General features: G+C 39.3%; 2 protein-coding genes across 3 annotated transcripts; one reads left to right on the top strand and one right to left on the bottom strand.

The window, feature by feature from the left end:
* Window positions 1–1,375: 1,375 nt before the first annotated feature.
* LOC149832628 (uncharacterized) lies at window positions 1,376–7,440 on the top strand. 2 transcript variants are annotated; one of them, XM_090014615.1, is made up of 5 exons: window positions 1,376–3,277; window positions 3,904–4,056; window positions 4,285–4,356; window positions 5,054–5,262; window positions 6,838–7,440. In XM_090014615.1, exons 1-4 carry the CDS (start codon window positions 1,565–1,567, stop codon window positions 5,165–5,167), a joined length of 2,052 nt encoding a protein of 683 aa, XP_089870741.1. In that variant the 5' UTR covers window positions 1,376–1,564; the 3' UTR covers window positions 5,168–5,262; window positions 6,838–7,440. The 2 variants fall into 2 exon arrangements, with proteins under 2 accessions (XP_089870741.1, XP_089870742.1); XM_090014616.1 differs by having other exon boundaries at window positions 1,427–3,277; window positions 3,904–4,000.
* A 1,861-nt stretch (window positions 7,441–9,301) lies between these two features.
* On the bottom strand, window positions 9,302–24,232 carry LOC149832627 (Zn-dependent exopeptidases superfamily protein). The gene is made up of 11 exons (XM_090014614.1): window positions 24,036–24,232; window positions 23,886–23,943; window positions 23,634–23,747; window positions 23,405–23,542; window positions 17,306–17,375; window positions 17,154–17,209; window positions 13,848–13,973; window positions 12,853–12,992; window positions 12,703–12,775; window positions 9,696–9,770; window positions 9,302–9,610 (listed from the first exon to the last, which is right to left on the bottom strand). The coding sequence occupies exons 1-11, from the start codon at window positions 24,140–24,142 to the stop codon at window positions 9,341–9,343; spliced, it is 1,227 nt and encodes a 408-aa protein (XP_089870740.1). The 5' UTR covers window positions 24,143–24,232; the 3' UTR covers window positions 9,302–9,340.
* Between the last annotated feature and the right edge of the window lie 531 nt (window positions 24,233–24,763).

Raw genomic sequence — 24,763 nt, 5'->3', positions numbered from 1 at the left:
TGATTATTGTTTTAGGGATTAATAATAGAACAATTCCTTCGTATATATTCAGTGAGATAGGAGGCATGATTCACATGGATATAGTAAGTCTTGCGTAGGCTGCCCCAAAATGAGTCCCGTCATGTAGGGTGAATTAGATATGTTGGTATTCCAAGCTTCCTTTTCCTTTTAAAAAGGGCCTATCTGGAAGAGAATCTAATGCCTCTTAGTCGTGCTAAATAGGATGAACCGGCCTCCATTGATATCTATATCTGTACTTTAGAACAAAATAGTTAGAATTAAGCTTGGTCAATTGGAATGTGCATTATCCATATAAGAGATATTCCAATTAAGAAGATCTATCAAAACCTGAGAGTTTATCTACAGTACCAAAGGAAAAAAACAATTCTCATTAAATCCACCAAACTAAACACATCATCAAGATTAAATCGACTCAACCACTTGCATCATGAGATTCCGTCTAAACTGTAAGTAAAATCGACTTTAGAAAATACAACATTCTTGGACAATTGCTTGCACCAACTTACGACTGGACCAACATCCCAGCATGTTTATGCAGAGGCGTAGCTAGGGGGGGGGGGGGGGGGGCAGGACTGGGCTGTAGCCCAGTCCTGCCTCTCGAAATAGTTAATTTTTTTTTTAAAAGCCCAGTCCTAGCCCAACCCTGATTCCATATGAAATAGATTTTTATCCATTTTTAGCCCAGCCCTGACTGCAGCAAATAGTTTGATTTGTCCATATGAAATAGATTTTTATTAATAATTGTAGCCATTTTTTTATTTTATCTCAAAAAATTTTTTTTGGGGCCGCTGCCCCCGAACCCCCGACTATCACACTTTTTTTTTTCTACACCCCTATTTGCCCCACCCCCCCTCGCATGAATCCTAGCTACGCCCCTGTGTTTATGGGTCTTACCCAGAAAAGGGAGACTACTCCCTCTAGAGTCACTAAAATATAAGAATTGAAAAATATGAGAAATAATATTGAACCAAGATTTTCATAGATTTTTTGTTCTTTTCTCTTGAATCTAACCGTACACTACTGATGTGATCTAAATGTTTGGTTTTATAGGTATCAGCTCACGAATCATCCAATTTTGATGCATAAACAAGATTTTTTAAGGCTTTAAAATCAATAGTTCATAATCTTTATAAATATTCATGCATAAAAAAAGCACATTTTTCATCAAAAGCAAATTCACCATGACAAGCACATTACATAACTGGATTTGCAAAAAAAAAGTGTTGAAAATGCCTATATTTCTAGTTCTCACTCCCTTTACATTCTCAAAAGTAAGGATGGGTTTGGACGAATTATCCTATTGATAGAGCACGTGGGAAAAAGGCTACAAAATTCCCACCACAACATTCCCCTTAGGTTGCGCGACTGCGAGAAGATATTATTATCATTCCCACGAAAACCCCGTCACAGTAGCAACTAAAGTAAGCGATAGCCGCAGGTGAACAACGGTTATCACACACATAGGAGATAGCCTTGGATGATAACAGCAGCAGCAGCAGCAGCAGCAGCATCTAGTTGGGTGGGTGGCTGACGAGTGACGACGATGCTGCTTCTCCCTCCTCCCCACCTCAACCCTCTCTCATCCCCTCCCCTTCCTTTTCTTTCCTTGCAGCATCCACCTTCTCCTTCTCTTAATCGATTCCCTTTTCTTCTCTCGGCTGTATCAGCAACCACCGCCGTTACATTTACTCCCACACCCATCTCCACGGACCCCAATTCTTTGTACTCCCGCCGCTGGGATTTCGACCCCCTCCTCAGTTACCTCGACTCCACTGGCAGCAGCACCACCATCAGCAGCGATGGCAAGCTCGACGCCGCGGAGGCGCGGCTGTTGGCGGAGTACAGGGGCGTCCCGGCGTCCCTGTGGCACTCCCTCCTGAAATCGCTTTGTTCCTCGTCGCGCCTCTCGTCGGCGTCGGCCCTCGTCACCTGGATCCGCAGGCACAACCTCTGCTTCTCCTACCACCTTCTCTACTCCATCCTCATCCACTCCCTCAGCAAGTCGCAGAAGCTCTATGAGGCCTTCCTCCTATCCCACCACCTCGACCCCATGAGCCCCCTCACCTACAACGCCCTCATCGGCGCCTGCGCCCACAACGACGACCTCGAGAAGGCCCTCCACCTGCTCTCGGAGATGCGGCGCCTGGGCATCCACTCCGACCCCGTCAATTACAGCGTCGTCGTCCAGGCCTGCGCCCGCGCCGCCGTCGATTCCCGCGTCCTCGACCGCCTCTGCGACGAGCTCCAGGACGACGGCGTCGAGCCGGATGCTCGCCTCTACAACGACCTCATCCTCGCCTTCAGCAAGGCCGGAGATCCCGATCGGGCGCTCTTTTTCCTCTCCAGGGTTCAGGGCCAGGGGCTCAGCCCCAAGACCTCCACCTACGTCGCCCTCATCTCCGCCCTCGGCAATTCCGGCCGTACCGCCGAGGCGGAGGCCATCTTCCACGAGATCGGCGAGAGCGGCCTGCAACCCAAATCCCGAGCTTTCAACGCCCTGCTCAAGGGGTTCGTAAAGAGGGGGCTCCTTGACGACGCTGAGCGCATCGTCTATGAGATGGAGAAGGCCGGGATCGCCCCCGACGAGCACACCTACAGCCTCCTGCTCGACCTCTACTCTGCCGCCGGCCGCCAGGAGACCGCCCGGATCCTCCTGGAGGAGATGGAGGCCAGCAACGTCCGGCCCAATTCCTACGTCTTCAGCCGGCTGCTCGCGAGCTACCGTGACGCGGGCGAGTGGCAGAGGGCATTCGAGGTGTTCAGGGAGATGCGGAGGGCGGGCGTCTCCCCCGATCGCCACTTCTACAATGTCACGATCGACACCTTCGGCAGGCACAATTGCCTCCAGCATGCCGTCCATACCTTCGAAAGGATGCAGTCTGAGGGAATTCAGCCCGATAACGTCACCTGGAACACGCTGATCCATTGCCACTGCAAGGCCGGCCAGCACGACCGCGCCTTCGAGCTGTTCCAAGAGATGAGGGAGAGCGGGTGCGCGCCCTGCACTACCACTTACAACATATTGATCAATTCGTTGGGGGAGCAGGGGAAGTGGGACGAATTGGAGGGGATGCTCGGCCAGATGAGGAGCGAAGGTTTGTTGCCCAACATCGTCACCTACACCACCCTGGTTGATGTTTATGGTCAGTCAGGCCGCTTCAAGGATGCCATTGAGTGCTTGGAAGTCATGAAGGCGACCGGCCTGAAGCCGTCGCCTAGCATGTACCATGCTCTGGTCAATGCATATGCACAGAAGGTAGGTGAACGAGCTATTTTCCTTTCTGCTTTCAGTCTGAGCTATTCTCCAACTTGTTGATAAAGATACTATGTTATGCCCATAATGGTGAACATCTTTTGTTTTAATAAGATGGATTGCCATTTCATAAGGAAGCCTCCTTGAACAGTTATTTGCTAGCCCTTCTGCAATTTAATCCTTCATTTAGCAATCTCCTTGGTGAATTCTTTGATTTGGAATGTTTTCCACACTTGGTTTTCTGATTTTGATCAACTTATGGGATGTTTGAGGGTGTGAGAGTATGCTGTGTGCATAATGTGACAGGAGAGGGATACAGTACGCAACCATTCTGGTGTTTTAGTGAGGTTGAATGCTTTGCAAACACCTACCTAATCTGCATGAAATAATTCGGAGAAAATGGCTGTCTGTGTCTGCTACTTTCATTTTGTACCCTGTTATTACTTAAGTCTGTTGAACAGATGTTATTAACCATTCAACCAAATTAATAATTTGGCCAGTAGTAACATGGACGGTTGTTGATAACTATGTACTGTTATTTGATGTTTATGTATATTTACTGAAACAAGTAATTACTTCTTGTACAAATGAATGCTGACACATTTTATTTCTTTTGTTACTGTTAACAGGGTTTCTCTGAGCAAGCTGTCAATGCATTTAGGGTCATGAGAGCTGATGGTATACAGCCAAATGTTTTAGTCCTTAACTTGTTGATAAATGCATTTGGTAAGGACAAGCGGGATCAGGATGCATTTTCAGTGTTGGAATACATGAAGGAAAATGTAATGCTAAGCTATTTAGGTTTTTTGGCATCACTATGTACTTTTTTTCTTATTTGCTTATGATGGGTTTACAAAATCTTCATACCCTTTTGCTTGCTTGATATTAAAAGCGTGTTTATAAGCTTATTTTGTTGTATGATGCTATTTCTGTTATCTGGTTGGGTCTTGGTTTCTTGTGGTTAGCATATCATAAAGATTGCTCATTCTGTATGTCTTTTCTTCTTGTAGGGTCTTAAGCCAGATGTTGTGACATATACAACCCTTATGAAAGCTCTAATCCGTGTTGAAAAATTTGATAAGGTAGCATTCCCCGACCAATTAATCTTTCTTATCAAGTATAAATGGTTGAACTCCTAGTTGCCTGTCTTAATCAAGCATAAACTAGAACAAAATATTAAATATTTGCTTCTATTGTCACAATGTCTTAAGCTCCTGTTGTGATTTGCTTCTCAATTAAGCAAAATTCTTGCCATGCCTTTTGGTACTCCTTCAGTGATGTCTCTCTTAGTGTATCATAAATAATCTTGGATAGGTGAGCACTGGGCATGGTTGTTTGCATCATCTGTATTCTTTACATCATCTGTATTCTTTACATCATTATCTGTGTGTGTGCATGTGTGCACAAGCATGCATGCATGTGTATCTCCTAGCCTTACCGGGCACCTTTTCTGAAAAATCATCCATGTTGTCCTGTACCTGTAATGGCATCCATTTGACAAGCCATTAGCCTGATTTTATGTGACATGGTCTGATGGATTGAAAATTGCATGATATCTGCAATTGTAACATTATCCACGTACCTTATTCAGCAAGATATGCTGTCTTGCTGGAGTCAGGTCATATTATCATAGATTCATTATTATTATTTTGGTGTTATCTAATGCATCAATTGATAGAGAAAAAATAGAAAATCCATTGCATTTGATTTATTCTTCCCACTTCTATTCTTATTTATGATAGCATATGATTTTTATATTTCCCCATTGAATTGTTTCAGGTTCCCAGTGTCTATGAGGAGATGATTTTGTCTGGGTGCACACCAGATAAAAAAGCTAAGGCAATGATGCGGTCAGCACTTCGGTATATGAAACAGACACTGTTTAACACCTGATAACTACTGCATACACAGCTTCAAAATGTGCATCTTGAACAACGTTTTCATCTGTTATCTGACATGAAAGGATATAGTCTTCCCATGAATTATTGGTAATTCTTCCTTTATTAATCTCTCTCTATTATAAACAGTCAAAATGTGTGTATGCATGCATATATGTGTTCATGTGTTTGTCCACATAAAAAGCAGCCAGAGTGTGTGTGTGTAAAGCCGTTTATACTTTAGATATCCAAAATCAAAGAGTTCCAAATATTTATCACTGTCTGTCACATGCTTTTTGTTGATTTACATGTTTAAAAATTTGATCTTGGTAAGATCTCTTATTCTGTACAAAAAAAAAGAAATGAGAATTCAATATACGATCGTCATGTGCATGTACACTGTCTTAAACTACTAAGGGTCCAAGATGTCTAATCCAAGGCTGAGTCAAATATATGTAAAAGGGTTCTAGTTTAGTTCCATGTCCTATAATGTGTATTTGAATTGGATCAATCATCCAACCAGCACTCACTCAATCTTGTTCAAAAATACATATTGGAAAAACAACATTTTTATGGCTCATGCAAGGGAGTTTTCAATGAGCGGTTTCCTAGCAGGAACTAGATCTGACTTTGAGGTGCAAGCGTTGAGTCCAATACTGGAACCACATAATAGGACAAGCCTTATTGCAGTATTATGAAAGTGTTTAATCATTAATGCCCAATCAGCTAGCTATTTATTTGCTACCTGGCACTTACTAGCTTGTCTGATTCAGCCGTGTCAAAGGTTTATTTTTTTGTGCTATAAGGTGCTATATCCTTCATAATTTGTAAGGTATGAATTTGCTATAACATGATCAATCACGATTTCCTTGATCTTATCCTTATCTCCAAATTCATATCTTTTATATCCCCTCTTATATTTACTCATCATGCATGAGTGGTGGATGTGATAAAACTTCTAGGGCATTACTAGATACTAGATAGAGGCGCTGTAGAAGTGAAGAAGATGCATTAGCATAATAAGACAACCAACTGATAGTTGCCTTTGACTTTGGACACTAATCTAAGGTAATTTTGATACCCAAACTAGGATTTCTACAGCTTGACATGGTCATATGCATGTCAACCAAACCCTCGGCTTTGCCTTAGTCTTGATGGTGAGTCCTATGGGGCATCGTGGCAAGACAAATATGTAAAGCCAAAATTGAGAGACTTCATAACATAGCTCAGTTTGCACTCGGATTCTTTGACTTAACGTATTCAGTGGTTCCTTTACATTTATATATTGACAGAATCAGTTATCTACTTATCTTTTGGATTTCATTTGGTTGGAAAGTCTTTGACAACTTGAAACCATTTTTCAGCAAGAAATTGGTGTTTAAAGAATTATAGTAAGCATACCTTACAGAAACATTGCTATGATCTCAGTAAGAAAACTTCTGAATATTTTTTTCTACTTGTTAGTGGTTATATATATTCTTCTGTGGTAGCTTTGCAAGTATTTCCATAAAAACTATAATGTTACCTTTGGGTGTGGAAGTCACTTTGATGGTTTACTTTTGAACATTTTTCTTTTCTTTTCTTTTTTCTAGTTTAGTTTTGGAACCTAATAGTTATTCAGATCAGAGCAAAATATTATGATCATTCTAAGACCTGACAGACAGTGAATTGGTTTTCGCATCACAGTGAGAGTAGCTGAACACTATTTGCTAGAGCAGGAAGCTGCTCCATCATGAAGTATGTGCTTGGGAGAAAGTTTGAAGACACAAATAGATAAGTGGCTGCTCTTATGAGTTAGCTTTTCCCTTTGACTGTACTTTAGGTCCAGTGCATTTGGAGCATTTAAGATCATCTATCACGCTCCACTTGCAGATGGTTGGTGAAGAGCTCTTTTCTTCATTTCTATGCTACTGTAACTCTTTGACACATTCTGTATATATTACATGATCAGCTAAAAACAGAGATGCATTACTTTTAGCGATGCAAGACAAAGCAGTATTTAGCAGAGGTTATGATTATAGGAGTCAGAAGTGCATTAATGGTTAAAGCACTGCCTATAGAAAGAATCCGGGATAGTGCTTAATAGGGTGGCAGTTATGCCTCCTGAAAATACTTGCATCATTGCTTTGTACAGATTGAGGTTTGTGTTGAGAGAAAATGATCATGATGCTATGTGCAGCAAAAGCATCAGTATGATAAGAGACTTGTAGCTGAGTGATATTTGTCAATTTGTTGTTTTTGTATTTATTTTCTTACTGTTTTCCTAATGAAAGGTGGAATCCAGGAAAAGTTGCCAAGGTGCATTGCGAATTTCCATACTTTTCCATTCTTCTTTGGTTATGATTTTGTGAATCAGGACAGCAACTTGAAATTGTTCAAGTTCTTTTCATTTTAGCATGAGGGTTTGCGAATAGACTGATAGTTTAATTATCCTTTTTTGGTGGGCTTCTTTTTTCCTTTTTTCTTCTGTTAAGTTGGTTTCGCATGATTTTGGCAGTCTTTTGCGCAAATTCTGGTTGCTTCATCGAGGGTTGAACAAAGTACAGGTTATTTTAATGCGAGTAAAGTTTTGTCTGATACGTGGAAAACTCAAGTTTCAGGCTACTCCAAATGCAAACGCTCACCCTCTGTCTATCAGACTATCACCATCGGCCAACTTATCTACGTCAATAGGTAGAGCAATGCCACATCTTTTTTTTTAAAGGCAAGCTGGGGTTAGGTAGACCCCCACCAGTTATTATTCAACTACCACTGGGATTTTGAACCTGCAACGTCCCACCACAGGGAGACGTGCACTGACAGCTCCTACCAACCACGCGGAGCACCCCCTGGTAGAGCAATGCCACTTCTTTGCTGTTATTCAGTCTACCATTTTTGGATGTAGCTGGAAATTAACCTCCTTTCCCTTCTCTCTGAGAGAGAGAGAGAGAGAGAGAGAGAGAGAGAGAGAGAGAGAGAGAGAGAGAGAGAGAGAGAGCACTTTGCTTGAATTGTGTAGCCTATCTCTCAACGTCTGTTTTGATCATGAATGGTAGACTTCCAGGGTTCTACTAGATGCTTATGTTTCTGTCTTTATGGCTAAAATTCCTAACGGCTAAAATTCTCGTCCTGCAACTTCATTTTGACACGTGATAATGTGAAATTTGTGTGGAAAGAAATAAAACCCTGGTATTTCGATACTTTTTTTTTGAGAGGTTTCGATACATGCTTTCATTAGAGGCTCCAAGTTTTACAAATTGGGATTAACAAGACCAGTCATTTCAATAGAATGACGGGCTCATTGAAATAGAGAAAATTGAGCCACTAATATGCACATGCTTGGAGGTATCAATTCATCACTTGTTCATGCCTCACAAACATAAGGTTAAAATGGTTTTAAAGGAAATTAAAGGGTTTTAGAGATTATTTAAGATGTTTTTCTCCAATTCATCACTTTAAAGCTCTTCATTGTCACCAAAGAGAAAAAAGCAACTCGACAAATGTCAAAAGATTCAAGATGGTGAATCTTCAATATTCTTATTCCTCAAAGGTCATGCTAGGCACTATTTACATAGAATCTAAAGTGCACAATTTAGAACAGTGACTGATTCTAACAAACCAAGAAAGAAAATTTTGAGATCCTAGCAAATCTCAAACTTAAGGCAGTCAAAATATAAGAATGGCTTGTTTTTGGTATTTCTATGTTTTTCTAGGAATTAATCATATTTTTTTGAAATTGCCTTTCTGTGTAGATGATTTGATTCTCATAACATTCAACAGTTGCAGATAAAGGTATTGGTTTCCCTGGTCCAGATTTGTGTTTGAAAAGTAAGCACCTTTGCTGCAAATTTTAAAGTTATATGATCCCTATTAAAAAAATCTCGATTGATTTTCTGATTCGGTACAACAAAACTGGCAGCATGGCATTATTTGCATTCATAATGTCACTCCAAGGGTATGAATGGCACTCTAAAACCTCTGCACCTTTCCTCTCGAAGTCCAGTATACTGGTAGATTTTCATATTTGATTTTGCTCAAAAAATAAAATAAATTACCATTCTCAGCTGGAAGATGGCCCATGGTTATATCTTGTATAATTGGAGCACCTCAACCAAGATAATATGACCCATGAAACTAACGTTTGTGTCTGAGAGAGAGAGAGAGAAAAGGGGAAATATAGCTATGAATGCCTAACACAAAATAAAAAAAGTCAACCCAGTCGTTGTTGCATGGGCTTACACTTTGACATTCTAGAACAGAAGAAGATAAGTATAACAAAAGATACAACAAAAATATGATAGTACGTTGAAAATTCTTGCTCTGCAAAGTCTTCCATATCAACTATTTCCAACAATTCCTTGTTTCTTCCCATCCATCTGCTGCTACCTGATCTGCCAGCGTTCACACCTTTCTGCTGCAATAGATGAGGCCCCATCATGAAAACCGTCAAGAAAGCAGATGTCCAATCATCAAGAATGCGCTGAACATGAAAAGGAGCACCAGTTAACTGTACATATTTTCAATACCAAGGACATATGGGTAAACAAGTAATCTCAATGGCATACCTCAAATGAGAGGGAATCATTTGGATTGAACATTTTGAAGCAATCTCTTGAAGAAGCGTCCGAGTCTCCATAAATCTAATATAGAACAAAAATAAACATGATCTTCAGTATCTCTGAAAGGGATTCAGGAATCAAAAGCTCCACTTTCAAGTTTCAAAGAGGGCATTATGGTGATGAAAATATGGTTCACCCCAAGTTCTTGAATAATATTTTGGCAGATTTGCCTCCTTTGGCTAGATCAATACATTGACCCTGTGCTCCCTTTTATCAAAGTTCTGGTGGACCACTGAGTACACATTGACTGGTAACTCAAGCTTCCCCAGTTTTTAAGCTGGTCTTCTTGTATCGATCGGTTTTCACCTTTTTTCCTTGTTTTATTGAAATGGTAAAAATGATCATGTTTCTACACACACACATCAATGCTACATGATTTAACGTGCCAATTAACTTGTTGCAGTCAAAGGTGATCTGATCCAATTAGACAAATGCTGTCTAAACAAATTTCCACTGCATCTCTCTCTCTCTCTCTCCATTCTAATCTCCTACAAACACAAACATTGAGAAACTTTAGATGGCATGAGATCAGGGTAAGTGGTAAATCTTCAACTGTGTCAAGACTTGATTTATCTCTTTCTTTTGTCTCTTAATAATATTCCTAGTCTTTATCCCCTTCCTTCCTCTCTTTCCCATTTCCTTTATCCCTAAATACTTTTCTTCTCCAGCATTCTTTCCCTCTTAAAATTACTTTGATCCCTTCTTCTTCTTCTTCTTTCTTCTCATTGAGTTTGTTTAATCTTTCCCAGATCAAAATCTAACACCATGGATCTCATCTCAAAGAAAAAAAAAGGTATAAGACCAGCCTATAGCTGGCTACCGGCTGTCGCATTCAGATTAGCCTTCAGTCATTCCTTTTTCTTTTTCTTTTTTGAAAGGCAAGCTGGGGTTAGGCAGACCCCCACCAGTTACTATTCAACGTACCACTGGGGTTTGAACCTGCAACGTCCCACCACAAAAAGACATGCACTGACAGCTCCTACCAACCATGCAGAGCCCCTGTTGGTCATTCCTTTCTTTTTCTGTGTGTGGGAGCAGCACCCAATATGGCTGAGTGCGAGTCAACAAGTATCGGGTGCAGTGAACCTCGTAATCGACCATTTTCATATAATTTTTTACTTGATCAACTTTGACCAAGTCCAAAATTATCCACATTTGAAAAACAAACTTAAAAACCTAAAGAAACTTATAGTTGTGAACTTGTGTGTGTGTGTGTGCACTACTGTCGTTTGTACATGCAATCTAATAGAAAACACCACTTTTTTCACAAATTTTCATTTTTCTTGTAAATTTAACCTTGTAAATGTGATCTATATAGTTTCTTTAGTAGAAAACAGGTTTTAAATAATTTTTTTGGCAAAGCATAGGTTGTTTTTTCAAGGGCTCTAAAAATTAATGGACCAGAATTTCATGATTCATCGTGAACAAACCATGCTAAACACATCTATGAGGTCAGATTGAGTGGATATAACTTGCACCTACAATTTTCTAACTTGATTGCGTGTGTGTGTGTGTGTGTGTGTGTGTGTGTGTATATATATATATATATATATATATATAGAGAGAGAGAGAGAGAGAGAGAGAGAGAGAGCTGCTAACCACTTTTTTAGCTAACCGCCAGCTAACTGGTCCTTTGAAGGTTTTTTCCCATGTTTTCTTTAAATCTGACTGTACAGATGTGTTCTACATGCTTGATTTGATAGTAATCGACTCTTGGATCATCCAATTCCTATACACAGGTAGGTTTAAAAATTGACGATCTAAGATTTTCATAAATATTCAAGGCTTAAAAATTCATGTTTTATCGAGAAAACATGATCCAAGTGTCATTCCCTACTAAATTAACCATGTCAAACACATGTATGGAAAAAACCCAGTTAGCTATAAAAATGGTTAGCAACTTAGCATCTCGCTCCCTCTCTCTATATATATAAAGTTTTTTGAAATTACTGCATCACACCCTTCGCACCTGCACATGGGTGTGGCCCATGCCTACTAAAAAATTCATCTACAGTTGGTCCGCCTATAAAGGTTCTGGTATTATGCACCATGTTATTGGTGATCTAGATATGTTTTTCCATGAATCATCTTTCTCCTTTTTCAGCTCATAGTCAGCTCTCACCTAGGAAGTGAGGGCATATGTGTCCTTTTTTTTATTTACTTTTTCAATGGAAAGAGGGGAGGGTTGGTGTACAATCGTATTTTCCCTCTCTCTCTCTCTCCAACCCGAGAGTGGATCATATGAAATACTGGGTGACATTATTAATGTCACCCAGCAGCCAGAACCGTTAATCCTGCCCCCCTCTAGTGTAACTCAGTTCAAGAGGGACTCAGCCAGGACGGGATTAACGGTTCTGGCTGATGGGTGACATTGCTAATATCACCCAGCGTTTCATACGATCCGTTCTCCACCAACCCCCTCCCCTGGTTGTCTCTCTCTCTCTCTCTCTCTCTCTCTCTTTCACACACACACACACGCGAATATGTGTGTCACACAAGAGAGACTCTGTGTGTGCGTGTGTGTGAGCCATCATGGTGGATTTGGAAAGAAGTAAATTTCTAAATGTGAAAAAACAAAAGTTCCTTGGGAACATTTTACAGATCTGTTGAGCCCAGTTTTCTGCCACTGCGACTTTGTAGCAGACAATATATCATGGGTTTCCAGATTACTACCGAAACAAATTAAAGATTCTGCAGATAGGGTTTGAACTATCTCTGAACTTCTCACTTCCATCCTTAGTACTCCCTCTGATAAGTTTCCTTCTGAGGACATTTCATCATCATTGCCTCTCTAGAACTTAGTCTCATTCATTGGATTTTCTTTCCTTCCTTTATCATGTCTACTTGAAGGCACATGCTTGTGATAAAGATTTGATTGTTCAAGTGATTTTCACCCACCACCAGCACTTTTGGATGAAAAAAATTATAGATATAGGCAAATACTGCAACTCACCTCAAAAGTGAAGACCATAGGAACCTTGATTATGTCATAAACGTAGTCCGTTGAAGTCCCATGGGCCAAATAGCTGCAAATGAAAAGTTTGAGACCCCACTTTAGTACCCACTTTTGCATGTTCCTGACAAATTTCCAATCTGTACGTACCCAACAGAGCCACCACCAGATCCAACCATGCAATTGTTTCGACAATGCAAGTGGTTCATGTCATCAAGCAGTGACCTCATTATCTGTGAGTTAAGGCCTTCCGGTGTTGTGTTCCTGTGATCGTATGGCATGAACAGAGCCTGAATAACAGGAAAATGATAAGCATTAACACAGAAAACTAGCACTTTGAACTGCTCTGTTTAGAAGGAAAGACACCATGAGAGTTCAGCCACAAAAACAAACAGGAGAAAACCCCAAATATTATTAGTTGGAAATAACAGGAGAAAAAGAACATGCCAATTCAAAAAAAGACAGCTTGAGGATTAGATGGCAATAAAAGATGATTCTAACGAAATGAGATTTGCATCTAATGATACTAATAATGATGATAAGAGTTGAAATACTTGTTTTTTTCTCCTTCCATAATTTGTGAAAACTTAGGCTGTTATACTTTGATTGAAGACCTTATTGTACATGTTTTTATATGTTTACTAAGTAACTTTTTTCTGATGATAACTGATATTTCTATATGCTTTACTATTATAGAGATTATATCTTTTTATGTTTTTAGCTTTTTAATGTATGAAATTATCTTACCCGCTTGGGTTCCCATGCACTTAGGCAAGTGACCTGTTAGTACCTAGGCGACACTTAGAGCTTTTGACTACAGAGATGATGATGAGACCAATTCACATATTCCTTCTCTCTAGATAACAAGAGGAAATGCCAGTAGCATATATGAATATGTTGAATGGATCAGGGTGAGAGAACATTTGTTGCAGAAGCATAAGAGTTTGATTACTCGAAAGCTCTCTAGTCCACTATTGTTGTACTGGTACAGAGCTTTCGAGTCAGATTTTCTATCCAAATATGTTTCCTGTATGAGGTGCAATACAATTCTCAATATAAATAACATCAAATCAAACTCATCCATTAAGAAATGATAATGCTACAAAAAAAAATTCCAACTCAAAATTTACGAGACATTTTGATACCTCCATTCCAGAGTGTACGTTCACCCATATATGTGGACTGAATGAAGCACATAGTTTCCGCATTATTTGAGTTTCAGGTTCACTAAATGGAGCAGTCCCAGGGTTCTCTTCATATGGATCATAGTCCTACAAAAACACGATTTGAAATCATTTTCTTTGCATAGGTCAAAGTCCACAAAAAAACGGTCCTAAATCTTTTCAAATCATTTACTGAGACTTTTTCTTATAAACAGAGAGCATGTTTATGGCAAAAGAAATCAGACAACTAATAACAGAAAAATTAGCTACTATCAGAGGCAATGCTTTCTGCAGTCATTTACATGAATACGTGTCCACCATGTATTAAAAAAAGATAGAAAACCACTAACATAAGATACTTGATGCATAAAATTGATATTGATGCATCAATTTGAACATTTTGCTGCTGCTATATTTGTGAGGTAAGTAGAGACATCCTGAAAAAAAAAAACAAAGTGAAAGATAGTGCAAAGAAGCATTTTGTTCCCCCATTATACAGATAAAGCTTGTCCCACAGTAGATGGATCAGGTGCAAATAATTCAGAGCCTTGTAATGGCTTAAATTATTTTCTGTAGATAGCCACATATCAAGTAGCATCATTTATTTTTATTAGCTGCAAGAGGGTTAGACAAATAACTATTATGCAAGTATTTGCATTAGCAGCTACTAATGAAACAGGCAAATGGGCCAGTTAGGGTTGGGTCAGAGTATCACCAGCAATGTCACAGGTCAAGACTCAAAACCGAAGTTTGGTTCAGCCAATTGGGTGCTTGGATCAGTCCAAGCAATGTACCAGCCTAATAGTAATTCTTTGATCACTGTTACCTTTACAAGGTTCAGAATGTTATATTTTCTATTTGTAGCTTTAATAAATTACAGATCATTATGTCTTCTTTTTCTTACCAAAACTTCAAAGAGATCCAAAACCCCCAAAGGAAAGTGGAAATTTCCAGTTCTTTTAAAAGTTGTATACTATATTCACGTTTTCATTTGATAATTATCTTAGCTTCATGTGTATTTATATATATCTGTGTATGGTCAAAGGTTGATATAGTCAGTAGTTGGGATGAATTATGCAGACATTTCCTATATTTGCCCATATGAACACCATTCATATCCTTCTTGCAGTTGCATCTAAGCAGTGATACTCATCCATTTTGATGTCACAAATGCTTTCTTCATTGAAGATTAGGTACTTCAGATATTCTTGGTTGGGTTTGCAAACTTTGCGAAGCATCACATAAAAGCATAGCAGATCATATGAGCTTTGACATCCAATATAGAAATGTTCAAAAACATATGGAAGTATAGGCAAGCTCCATATAGACTAAAACAACCTTTACAAGGTTCATTTGATAGTGAAAGAAATTATTTGAAGTCCTATGAAATCCTATGAAACTATTTTTCATGTGTTATATTATGTCGAAGTCCCTGTGAAAGTATTTGTTATACTCCTGGCAATTTGTTTGTACTTTTATATGCACATATCTTTGTTCCATCAGTCACATTATTTTTTTTCTTTTAGCAGACTTGGTCTCCCAGTTTAGTTTCTGAGTAGGAATGGAGTTGGTAGACTGCTTGCAGTGTTGAGAACCTTTGGCCTGGTCCCTTCTCGTTGTTGACAGAATCGGTACACAGAAGCACCGAAGCCCAAGTACTCAGCTTCATGGCCAGGAGTTGGGACGGCAGGCTGGTCGCTCGTTTCAAGTTTATCTCCATAGAAGGTCAACATGGAGTTCAACTAGAGGCAGTGTTGTGTGATGGTTCCTGTGTGTGCTCGAATGCAGTGCTTTCTCTTAACCACTCTGAGTGTGGAAACTGAGTGGGACAATGCATGCCCGTGTGACAGATGGAGCAAAGTTGCAAGGGCTCTCATACAGTTGGAGGCATTCCCATGTGTCTGTGAAACACTGAAGATGGAAGTGTTCGCCATACTTGAAGAGTCCAAGAAACCGGGTGATTCATTGAGACTTCACTTCGCTCTAAAGCACCAGTGTGGAGTCAAGACGGCTTTCGCTTGTCCCCAGCGTATGTTGAACTTTTCTTTTTTCTCTTAATGGAGTGTGAACATTTCTTTTATTATACCACTTTCAAAGACATGACATGGGCAAAAGGTGAATAATAAGGTACACAAATTCTGTCTAACAAATGCTGAGCAAGATCTCACCCAAAATACGAGTTGGTGATGAGTCATCCAACACAGCAAATGATTACAGATACCTCATAGAGTTAGATATTTGATTATCATCACCTTTTTGTCTCATATATAGTTGTTTTTGTCACAAAGAGCTTAACTTGCTTGATTCCATGTGTAAAAACCTAACAACATTTTATTCTGAATTGTAGAAAGCTGATATGGTTGCATGAAGAACCTGGCAAGCAGGTCACCCTTCCTGAATGGAGAACTACAAATGGTTGCAAATGGATGACTCAAAGCTTCAGTGATTGCAAAAGCATATGCCCAATAATACAGTTTATCAAGCAGTGCCGAGCATGCTCTCTACAGCCTAAAGCAAGCAATTGTGAGGTTGGCGTAAAAAGTCGAGTCACTTGCAGCTTGTAGTTTTAAACTAAGCCAATTATGATCCCATGATATTGGGTGGTACCTTTAGGACTTCCTACACTCTGTTGCAAATGGACACCTGAATGACATGTACAACATAGATATCGTAGGAAATGAGAGATTTGCAAAAGAAAAACATAGGGCATGGTGATGCCTGTGTTGCATGCCCATGCATATGCAGAGTAGACAGAACCAGTGAACACACACACACTCTTGCACATGCATACCTACACACACATAACAAAAGCAAAGTGAAAACACTTCCTTTGCTGTTGCAAAAAGAAGTATTCTCTGGATGAGTATGTGCAGGCCTAGAATTAGGGCAGCATCCTTAACAGTTCAAATGGAGCTACCACACATCTTTGATCTACACCAAAACAATACACTAAAAGGTGTAATCTACAAAGCTATCATGGTGATTAGGTCTAGAATGGTGATAAAATAACTGAGAGTACAGCCTATACTAAAAACAGAAGCTTAACAAAAAAGAACAAGGAAGTCTTGGGGATGAAATCCATGATAATGTTACACATGGTAGCATATAAACATGGACTTATTTTCAGATTCAGCTTGGCCATGAAATTAAACACCACAAGCCTGGTATCAAAGTAAAGCAAAAATTCATATAGGATACTCAAGTTATTGATGCCAATAATCATTTCCCAGTTGACAGATAGGATTTGAAATTCCAACACTGCATTTCAAAATTTTTATTTTATCATACCTTCTCCTTTTTACCCCAGTCGACACTCCAGTTACGATTAAGATCAACTCCCCTTCCTGTTAGAAAGCATAAATGTAAGAACACAGAGAACATAATTTACTGAAGAGCATCCAACTGTTATAAACTAAACCATATAAACAAAACCATATGACCATTCCTCCTCTCACAAAGATCCCCAGCTTCCACAAGTTTGCGGCCATTAAGATTTTCCATTGGAACTACCTATATGATAAGATAAAACTAAATCATGTCAATAAAAGTTTAAGAATCAGCGATTTTCAGTTTAACATAAATGAGAAATAAGAAAACAATTTGAGGACTATCTTAACAACTTGAAAGCAACAGAAATGTCTTAAGAAGAAAACCTGTTACCAAGATATCAATATAATTACTGCTTTAAAACACATCTACAAATTAGACAATAAATCAAACTAAAAGGAAATTTTAAGCCTGCATTTGGGATAAGGTAAAAAAAGCTAAAAACGCAAACCGTGATATATCCAATAACAAAAAGAAACATGAATGCAATCTTAAATACTCTAATTGAAACATCATGGCAGATCAAATATTTATACAAGTATACACAAAAACAATTAAAAGTTTAATACAAACCAAGAGTACTGTAGGGAACTAGTATGAGATGTACTCAACCATCCTTAGATTGATGAAGGATTCAAGAAAGCAGGTGAAAGAATTATGAAAATTAATATCATCAAATTCCAGGAAGCAAGAGACCTGATTTCCATCACTATGCTGCATCCCTCACTGGAACATTTCATGCTAGCAAAAAGAACCATAGAGAAGTTTGCTTTATAATGGAAAATTTTCCAACAGTTTAGTGATAAATGTAGACTACTTCCGCAACAAAATAGCCCTAAATTAATTCATGGTAAGAAATGGATGCAGGGAGTATCAAGCAGAAGGTTCATGCTTCTAAGGAATTTTACTTGGTATTTTCTTTTCACATTCATAATGGATGTGTAACTTGGATTTTTTTTTAGTGTGTGGCATAACATATGGTCTAGTAAAAGAAAGAACCAATGACAGAAGAAAAGGGTAGGGGTTCTTTTAAATAGACAAAGGAGGGGTCCCACTCTCCTCTCTTGGTTGATGTGGGACTATTCTCTCATATTAGTATAGTATTGAAATAATTCTCTTCAATAATTTTTACCTAACCAACTTAAATACTAGATACTTATTATACATGTCACAGTTTGATCCTTTATCATATAATATTGTCTTATTACATATTATTTATAATGCACTATAATATACTGAGATTTTACCAAGATTTTTCCAAAAAAAAAGCTTTTTATAAATCTCCCGAGATATTCACTTGCCAATAAATTCCTGAAAAAGATATTTGTGACTATGGACTTAGGATGATTATCATAAAACATGTTCTCTATAGCATCCCTCCATTTCTAATTTCTCTATTTAAAATTCCTAAATTTCAAGAGTTTGCTGAAAGTCTTCTTAGGGAGGAGAAAATGAGTGGTTCGACAGTTGTATACATCCCAGCCACCTAGACAAGATCTATCACAAAACCTTGGAGGATTTGGAATCAAGAGTCAGCACCATGAACGAAGCTTTGGAATGAACCAGTGGTGGCTATTATTTACGAGAAGCATTGACAGTTGTTGCTACTAAAAAGTATATACAAGGTGGATGGCTTACTAAGCAAAGAAATTGGATCCCAACTCTCAATGAAAGGTGAGATTTGGACTGTGGAAGGGATGAAAGGGGTTGCTAGAGCACTTTAAGGCGAGAATTGATCTATCCATTGAGAACAATGAGCTTGCCAATCAAGCCCCTTGGAGAGTTGTATGCTATGGCTTTCCATTTTTGAGCCAGCATACAGGGGTGTGCACGTCCTAGTTGAACTCAAGCTTGGTCTGCTGGAGCTTTACTTGGTTTATCTAAACCAGGTTCAAGCCCGAACCAAGCTTAAACAGTTACAATCAAGCTCTGCTTTGGTCAAGCTTGAGAGAGTTTGAGTTTGGCTCATTTCAGTGCTCGAGCATGTTTTATAGAAAGTCATCTTTTGACCATAAGAGCAAGTAGTGGAGGTATAAGGAATTTTAACCTGAATCTTTTTGGAACTAATGCCCTAACCATCCGAGAAATTTTCTTTTGGTCATTTATGTGCATTATAATGTATATAACCATTCTACAATTTGTGTGTGTGCCAGCTCTTTTAAGCTAAATGTCAGGCCCAAGCCCGGCTCATTTATGTAAATAAGCGATCCCAAGTCGAGCACTAACAAGCTGAGCATGAGCTTTTTGCAAAAAACTTGGCTCATTGTGTACCCTTAATAACATGTACATAGAAAAGTAAAACATTATTCTCAAGATGGCAAAATGTGGAGAATCACCACTAAATACTTCTAAAGGCTATTGACTGATACTGAGTAACTATATTGTGGAGTACATCATGTGTCATTTATTTTTATGTTAACAGATTAAAATTTATACAACAACAACAACAACAACAACAACAACAACAACTACGCCTTCATCCCAAAACAATTGGGGTCGGCGATATGAACCAAAAAAAGAAAATCATTCTGGGTCTTCCACATGAATCCTTCTCCTCCAATCATTTCTATCCAATGCCATGTCCTCAGTGAGGTTCAAAGCATTCATATCCTTTCGTATCATCTCCATCCAAGTCTTCTTAGGCCTACCTCAACCTCTTTTAACTAATAAATTTTTCCATTTCTCCATCCTTCTAACTGGAGCATCATTAGGCCTTCGCCGAATATGTCCAAACCACAGTAAATGATTCTCTCTCATCTTATTTTCAATGGATGCAACGCCTACCTTCTTACGTATCTCCTTGTTTCGAATATTATCTTTTATTGTATTTCCACACATCCATCTAAGCATACACATCTCAGCTACACTCATTTTTTTAATATGATGTCTCTTGGCAGCCCAACATTTCGTATCATATAGTAAAGCAGGCCTAATTGTCGTCCTATAAAACTTTTCCTTCAACCGCAATGACATTCTACGATCACACAATACTCCAGTTGAACTTTTCCATTTCATCCACCCAACCTTTATCCTATGATTTACATCTCCATCAATTTCTCCATACTTTTGAATGATAGATCCCAAATATTTGAAACAATCATCCACCAGTATTTCTTGCTCACCAAGATTCACTACACTCTCATCACTACTTCGTTGTTTACTAAACCGACATCGACATTCCATATATTCTGTCTTACTCTTACTCAACTTAAAACCTTTTGCTTCCAATGTCTGTCTCCATAATTCTAACTTAGCATTAACCTCAGCTCTAGACTCATCAATCAAAACAATATCATCAGCAAACAACATACACCACGACACATTTTCTTGAATTGATCTAATAAGCTCATCCATCACTATAGCAAATAGGAAAGGGATTAATGCAGATCCTTGATGTAACCCAACCGTTATAGAAAAATTTGTTGTCACCCCTACACAAGTGCGAACATTGGTTACTACTCCTTCATACATATCTTTGATTATACTAATGTACTTGAGAGAAACACCTTTCTTCATCATTGTCCACCAGAGAACATCCCTAGGTACTCTATCGTATGCCTTCTCCAAATCAATAAAAACCATATGCAAATCTTTGTTCCTCTCTCTATATCTCTCAATAAGTTGTCTAAGAAGATGTATAACTTCCATAGTTGATCTTCCAGGCATAAAACCAAATTGATTCTCCGATATCATGACAACCTTCCTCAACCTATACTCAATCACCCTCTCCCAAAGTTTCATAGTATGACTCTTGAGTTTTATACCACGATAGTTTGTGCAATCTTGTATATCACCCTTATTCTTATATAGAGGCACCAAAGTACTCTTCCTCCACTCATTAGGCATCTTATTTGTCCGCCAAATCTTGTTAAAAAGATTTGTCAACCTATCTAAATCTTTCTCACCCAAGCATTTTCAAGCCTCGATAGGTATACCATCTAGGCCAACTGCACTTCTTTATTTCATTTTCTTCAAAGCCTCTGCAATTTCTTTCTTTTAAATCTTGCGCATGAAGTCACGATTCATCTCATGAAAAAGAATGGGGAAGTCTTCAAGATCCTGAGCATGACTTCCATTAAATAGCTTATCAAAATAATCTTTCCATCTCTCCTTAATCTCTTCATCTTTGACTAAAACCCTTTGTGTTTCATCATTGATACATCTAACCATACCTAGATCCATCGATTTCCTATCTCTCATCTTTGCAAGCCTATAAATATCCTTCTCGCCCTCTTTGGTATCCAACTTGTCATAAACCTCCTTATATACCTTATCCCTCATGTTTCGCACTATTTTTTTAGCTTTCTTTTTTGCTATCATATGCTTCTCCAAATTCTCATTATCACGACTCCTACTTAGATTTCTATAACACTCTCTTTTAACCTTAATAGCTAATTTGACATCCTTGTTCCACCATGATGTATCCTTACCTAGCGGTGCACCGCCTTTAGACTCACCTAATACCTCCTTAGCCACCTTTCTCATGCCTCCTGCTATCTTATTCCACATTGATTCTAAATCCTCCTCGAGACACCAATCAGCTTCCTTAACTACCTGCTCTACAAACATTCCTTGTTTAGCTCCTTTCAGTGCTCACCGCTTAATTCTAGGATCTATCATATGTCTATCCATTTTGCAGCATTTTCTAATTCTAAGATCTAAAATTGAGACTCTATGTTGTGTAGCTACACTTTCTCCCGGTATAACCTTACAATAGATGCAACAACCCCTATCTCTCTTTCTAAGTAGGAAAAAATCTATCTGACTCGTATTAACCCCACTTTTAAATGTTACTAGGTGAGACTCCCTCTTCCTAAACCAAGTCTTTGCTAAGATCATATCATAGGACAAACCAAAATCTAAAATCCTTTCTCCACTTTCGTTTCTTTCTCCTGTACTATAGCCTCTATGGATACTCTCAAATCCATCCCTACTAATGCCTATATGTCCATTAAGGTCACCGTAGATGAAAAACTTTTCTCCATAAGATATCCCTTGTATTACTCCATCTAAGTCTTTCCAAAATTGACGCTTAATAGAATCATCTAAACCTACTTGAGGTGCATAAACACTAATAATATTAATAATATCCGTACCTAATACTAATTTAATAAGTAAAATCCTATCACCCTTCTTACGGACCTCAACTACATTATCTATAAACTCACGACTAATAACAATCCCTACTCCATTCCTATTCCTATTTATTCCTATATACCAAATCTTATATCCCCAAGGTTCTATCACTTTTGTTTTCTCACCTACCCATTTGATCTCTTGTAGACATAAAATATCCATCTTTCTCCTACACATAACATCTATTAACTCTACCAACTTACCAGTTAAAGACTCTATATTCCAAGTGGCTAACCTAATTTTATGGTCTTGAACTATCTTCTTTACCCCACACCCATCCAACAAAGTGAGGGAACCCTTGCCTATTTGACACCACACCCAGGCGCCGGTGTGACGCGTCGCTTCTGGGCGATGACCTAACAACCCTTATGCATTTATCACTGCATCCGGGCCTATAAAGTACAACGCGTCGCTCAGTAGGGAACGCCCCAACAGAATTCTCATATTGGTTCATATTCATAGGGTGTGACTAAGTTTTTATGCTGGCTGTCACTGGCCTACCGCAACCCTCCTCCTTTATCCGGGCTTGGGACCGGCAGTGTATAACTAAACTTATCTATGTAACAAATAGTTAATATACTACCATATATAGTTCCAAGTTCTGCACTTTGTTTTGTTTGCTAATGGTTTTACTGCATATTAATGGTTTCCCCTTAACACAGCTAAATAATTTTTCCACAAACATTGTACGTGTACTCATATTCTCTATCCATGCTTTATGATTTTTCTGTCATAGAACATGAGGTGGTAGAGTTCTTCTGTACAACACACTCGAAGAGTCTAATTCTCTAAGTACCATATAACAATTATTAGATCAAATTTCTTGTAGATTGCTATCCTTCTGAGTGATGGCATAAAACAACGTAATCACTCATTTAACTGTAAGCCTATAATTTACAGGAATGAAAACACCTATTCTGTCAAGACGAGCTTCAAACATGAGTCGCCTCTAGACTTGTAGGAGCACATGCTGGGAGCAAAATCGTCACGCAAATAGAAAAATATGGTCACTAAAAATCGATTTAGATAAGTTGCACGATTAACAGAAAAGGAGAACCATCGCGAAACAACCGAACCTTGATCGCAAGATTCTCGAAGCTGTAATTGAATGGAGCGGATTGGAGTCGAGGCATTTCGTATTCGCCGCATAAGATCTTCAGCAGCCGCAATGCAACTTCGCTAGTAATAAGCTCTCTTCCGTGCTGCCCAAAACTCTGAGAAAGAAACAGTTGCAGCCTGAAGCCCGAAAATCACAGAAAGAAATAGATCTCAACACCGATCAAACGTCCAAAGAGGAAAACTCACAAGAAGAACACGATACTTGTTATCATCATCGTCGCTCTCTCGACCGCCATGCCTGTAAGTAACCACGAAAGTCTCCGCGGAATAACCCTTATTACTCGCCCTCCAGGTCTCCAGCTGAACCAAATCAACAACCGAGATTTTCTTTTGAATTTTGGAGATTCGGTTTTATGAGGAAAGAAAAAAAACGAGACTGATTCAATAAAGAAGTAAAATTCTCCACATTGAAGAAGAGGAATCACCGCCACCACTTACAGTTAAGGTCTTTGGATGACGACCCACCAAACTCTTTATTTCTCCAATCAGGCTATCGCTGCAGAAGCAATCAACCACCCAACAAAACCCAATGAAATTCTTTTGCCAGTTGGTATTCCTACAACTTCTTTGGGTTGCGAAATTTGATACCTGATGTGATAGAGATCGCGATTGATGGGAGTGAGCGCGTGATTGGGAGAGAGCGAGAGGTGGAGGAGAACCAACAAGAGGGCGAGGCTGAACATCTCGGCGCCCATGGATAAACGCTAGAAGGGCGTCATCGAATTCGGGTATCTGAAAATCGAGGAACTCCGTCTTCTTCTTGGATTCCCCGCCAACCCGCTACCCCCGATGGCCTACCTGAGAGAGAGAGAGAGAGAGATGGTGCCAGATTTGCGCTAGTGCGACGCAGGATTCGTCGTGTCATGACTCTTGAGTCCTGACCATCCGATTGGGCTGCGTGGGTTTCGAGGTTCACAGAGGCACGGTAAAAAAACACGAGACACGATTTTTTCAAATTTTTTTATAAACAATATATAAATAATCCACAAGGACCCAAAAGGGTTAGCGCCGCCTCACCTTTTGCGCAAGCAGAAAGGTAGCGGCTTCCTAAAGATTAGGGATGATAGTGGACCGGGGGCGAGGCGGGGGACAAGGTCTCTACCCCCGCCCCATCTCAGAAGATTAACCTTCATCCCCGGTCCATCCCCGTGGCGGGGGAGACTTTGGACTTCCACCCCCGCCTCGTCCCTGCCTTGCCATCACGACCGCCACATCCCCGCCCTGCCACATCTCCGCCTGGCTGGAACAGCAGAGGGAAGGGGAAATGCAGAGAGAGAGAGAGAGAGAGAGAGAGAGAGAGAGACCCCTGGGCGGTG

This window comes from Nuphar pumila, chromosome 7 (assembly GCF_984573655.1).
Source record: "Nuphar pumila chromosome 7, dmNupPumi1.hap1.1, whole genome shotgun sequence".
Taxonomy (NCBI): domain Eukaryota; kingdom Viridiplantae; phylum Streptophyta; class Magnoliopsida; order Nymphaeales; family Nymphaeaceae; genus Nuphar; species Nuphar pumila.
Note: the sequence above shows the minus strand (reverse complement) of the source record. Positions and strands in the feature narration are given on the sequence as shown.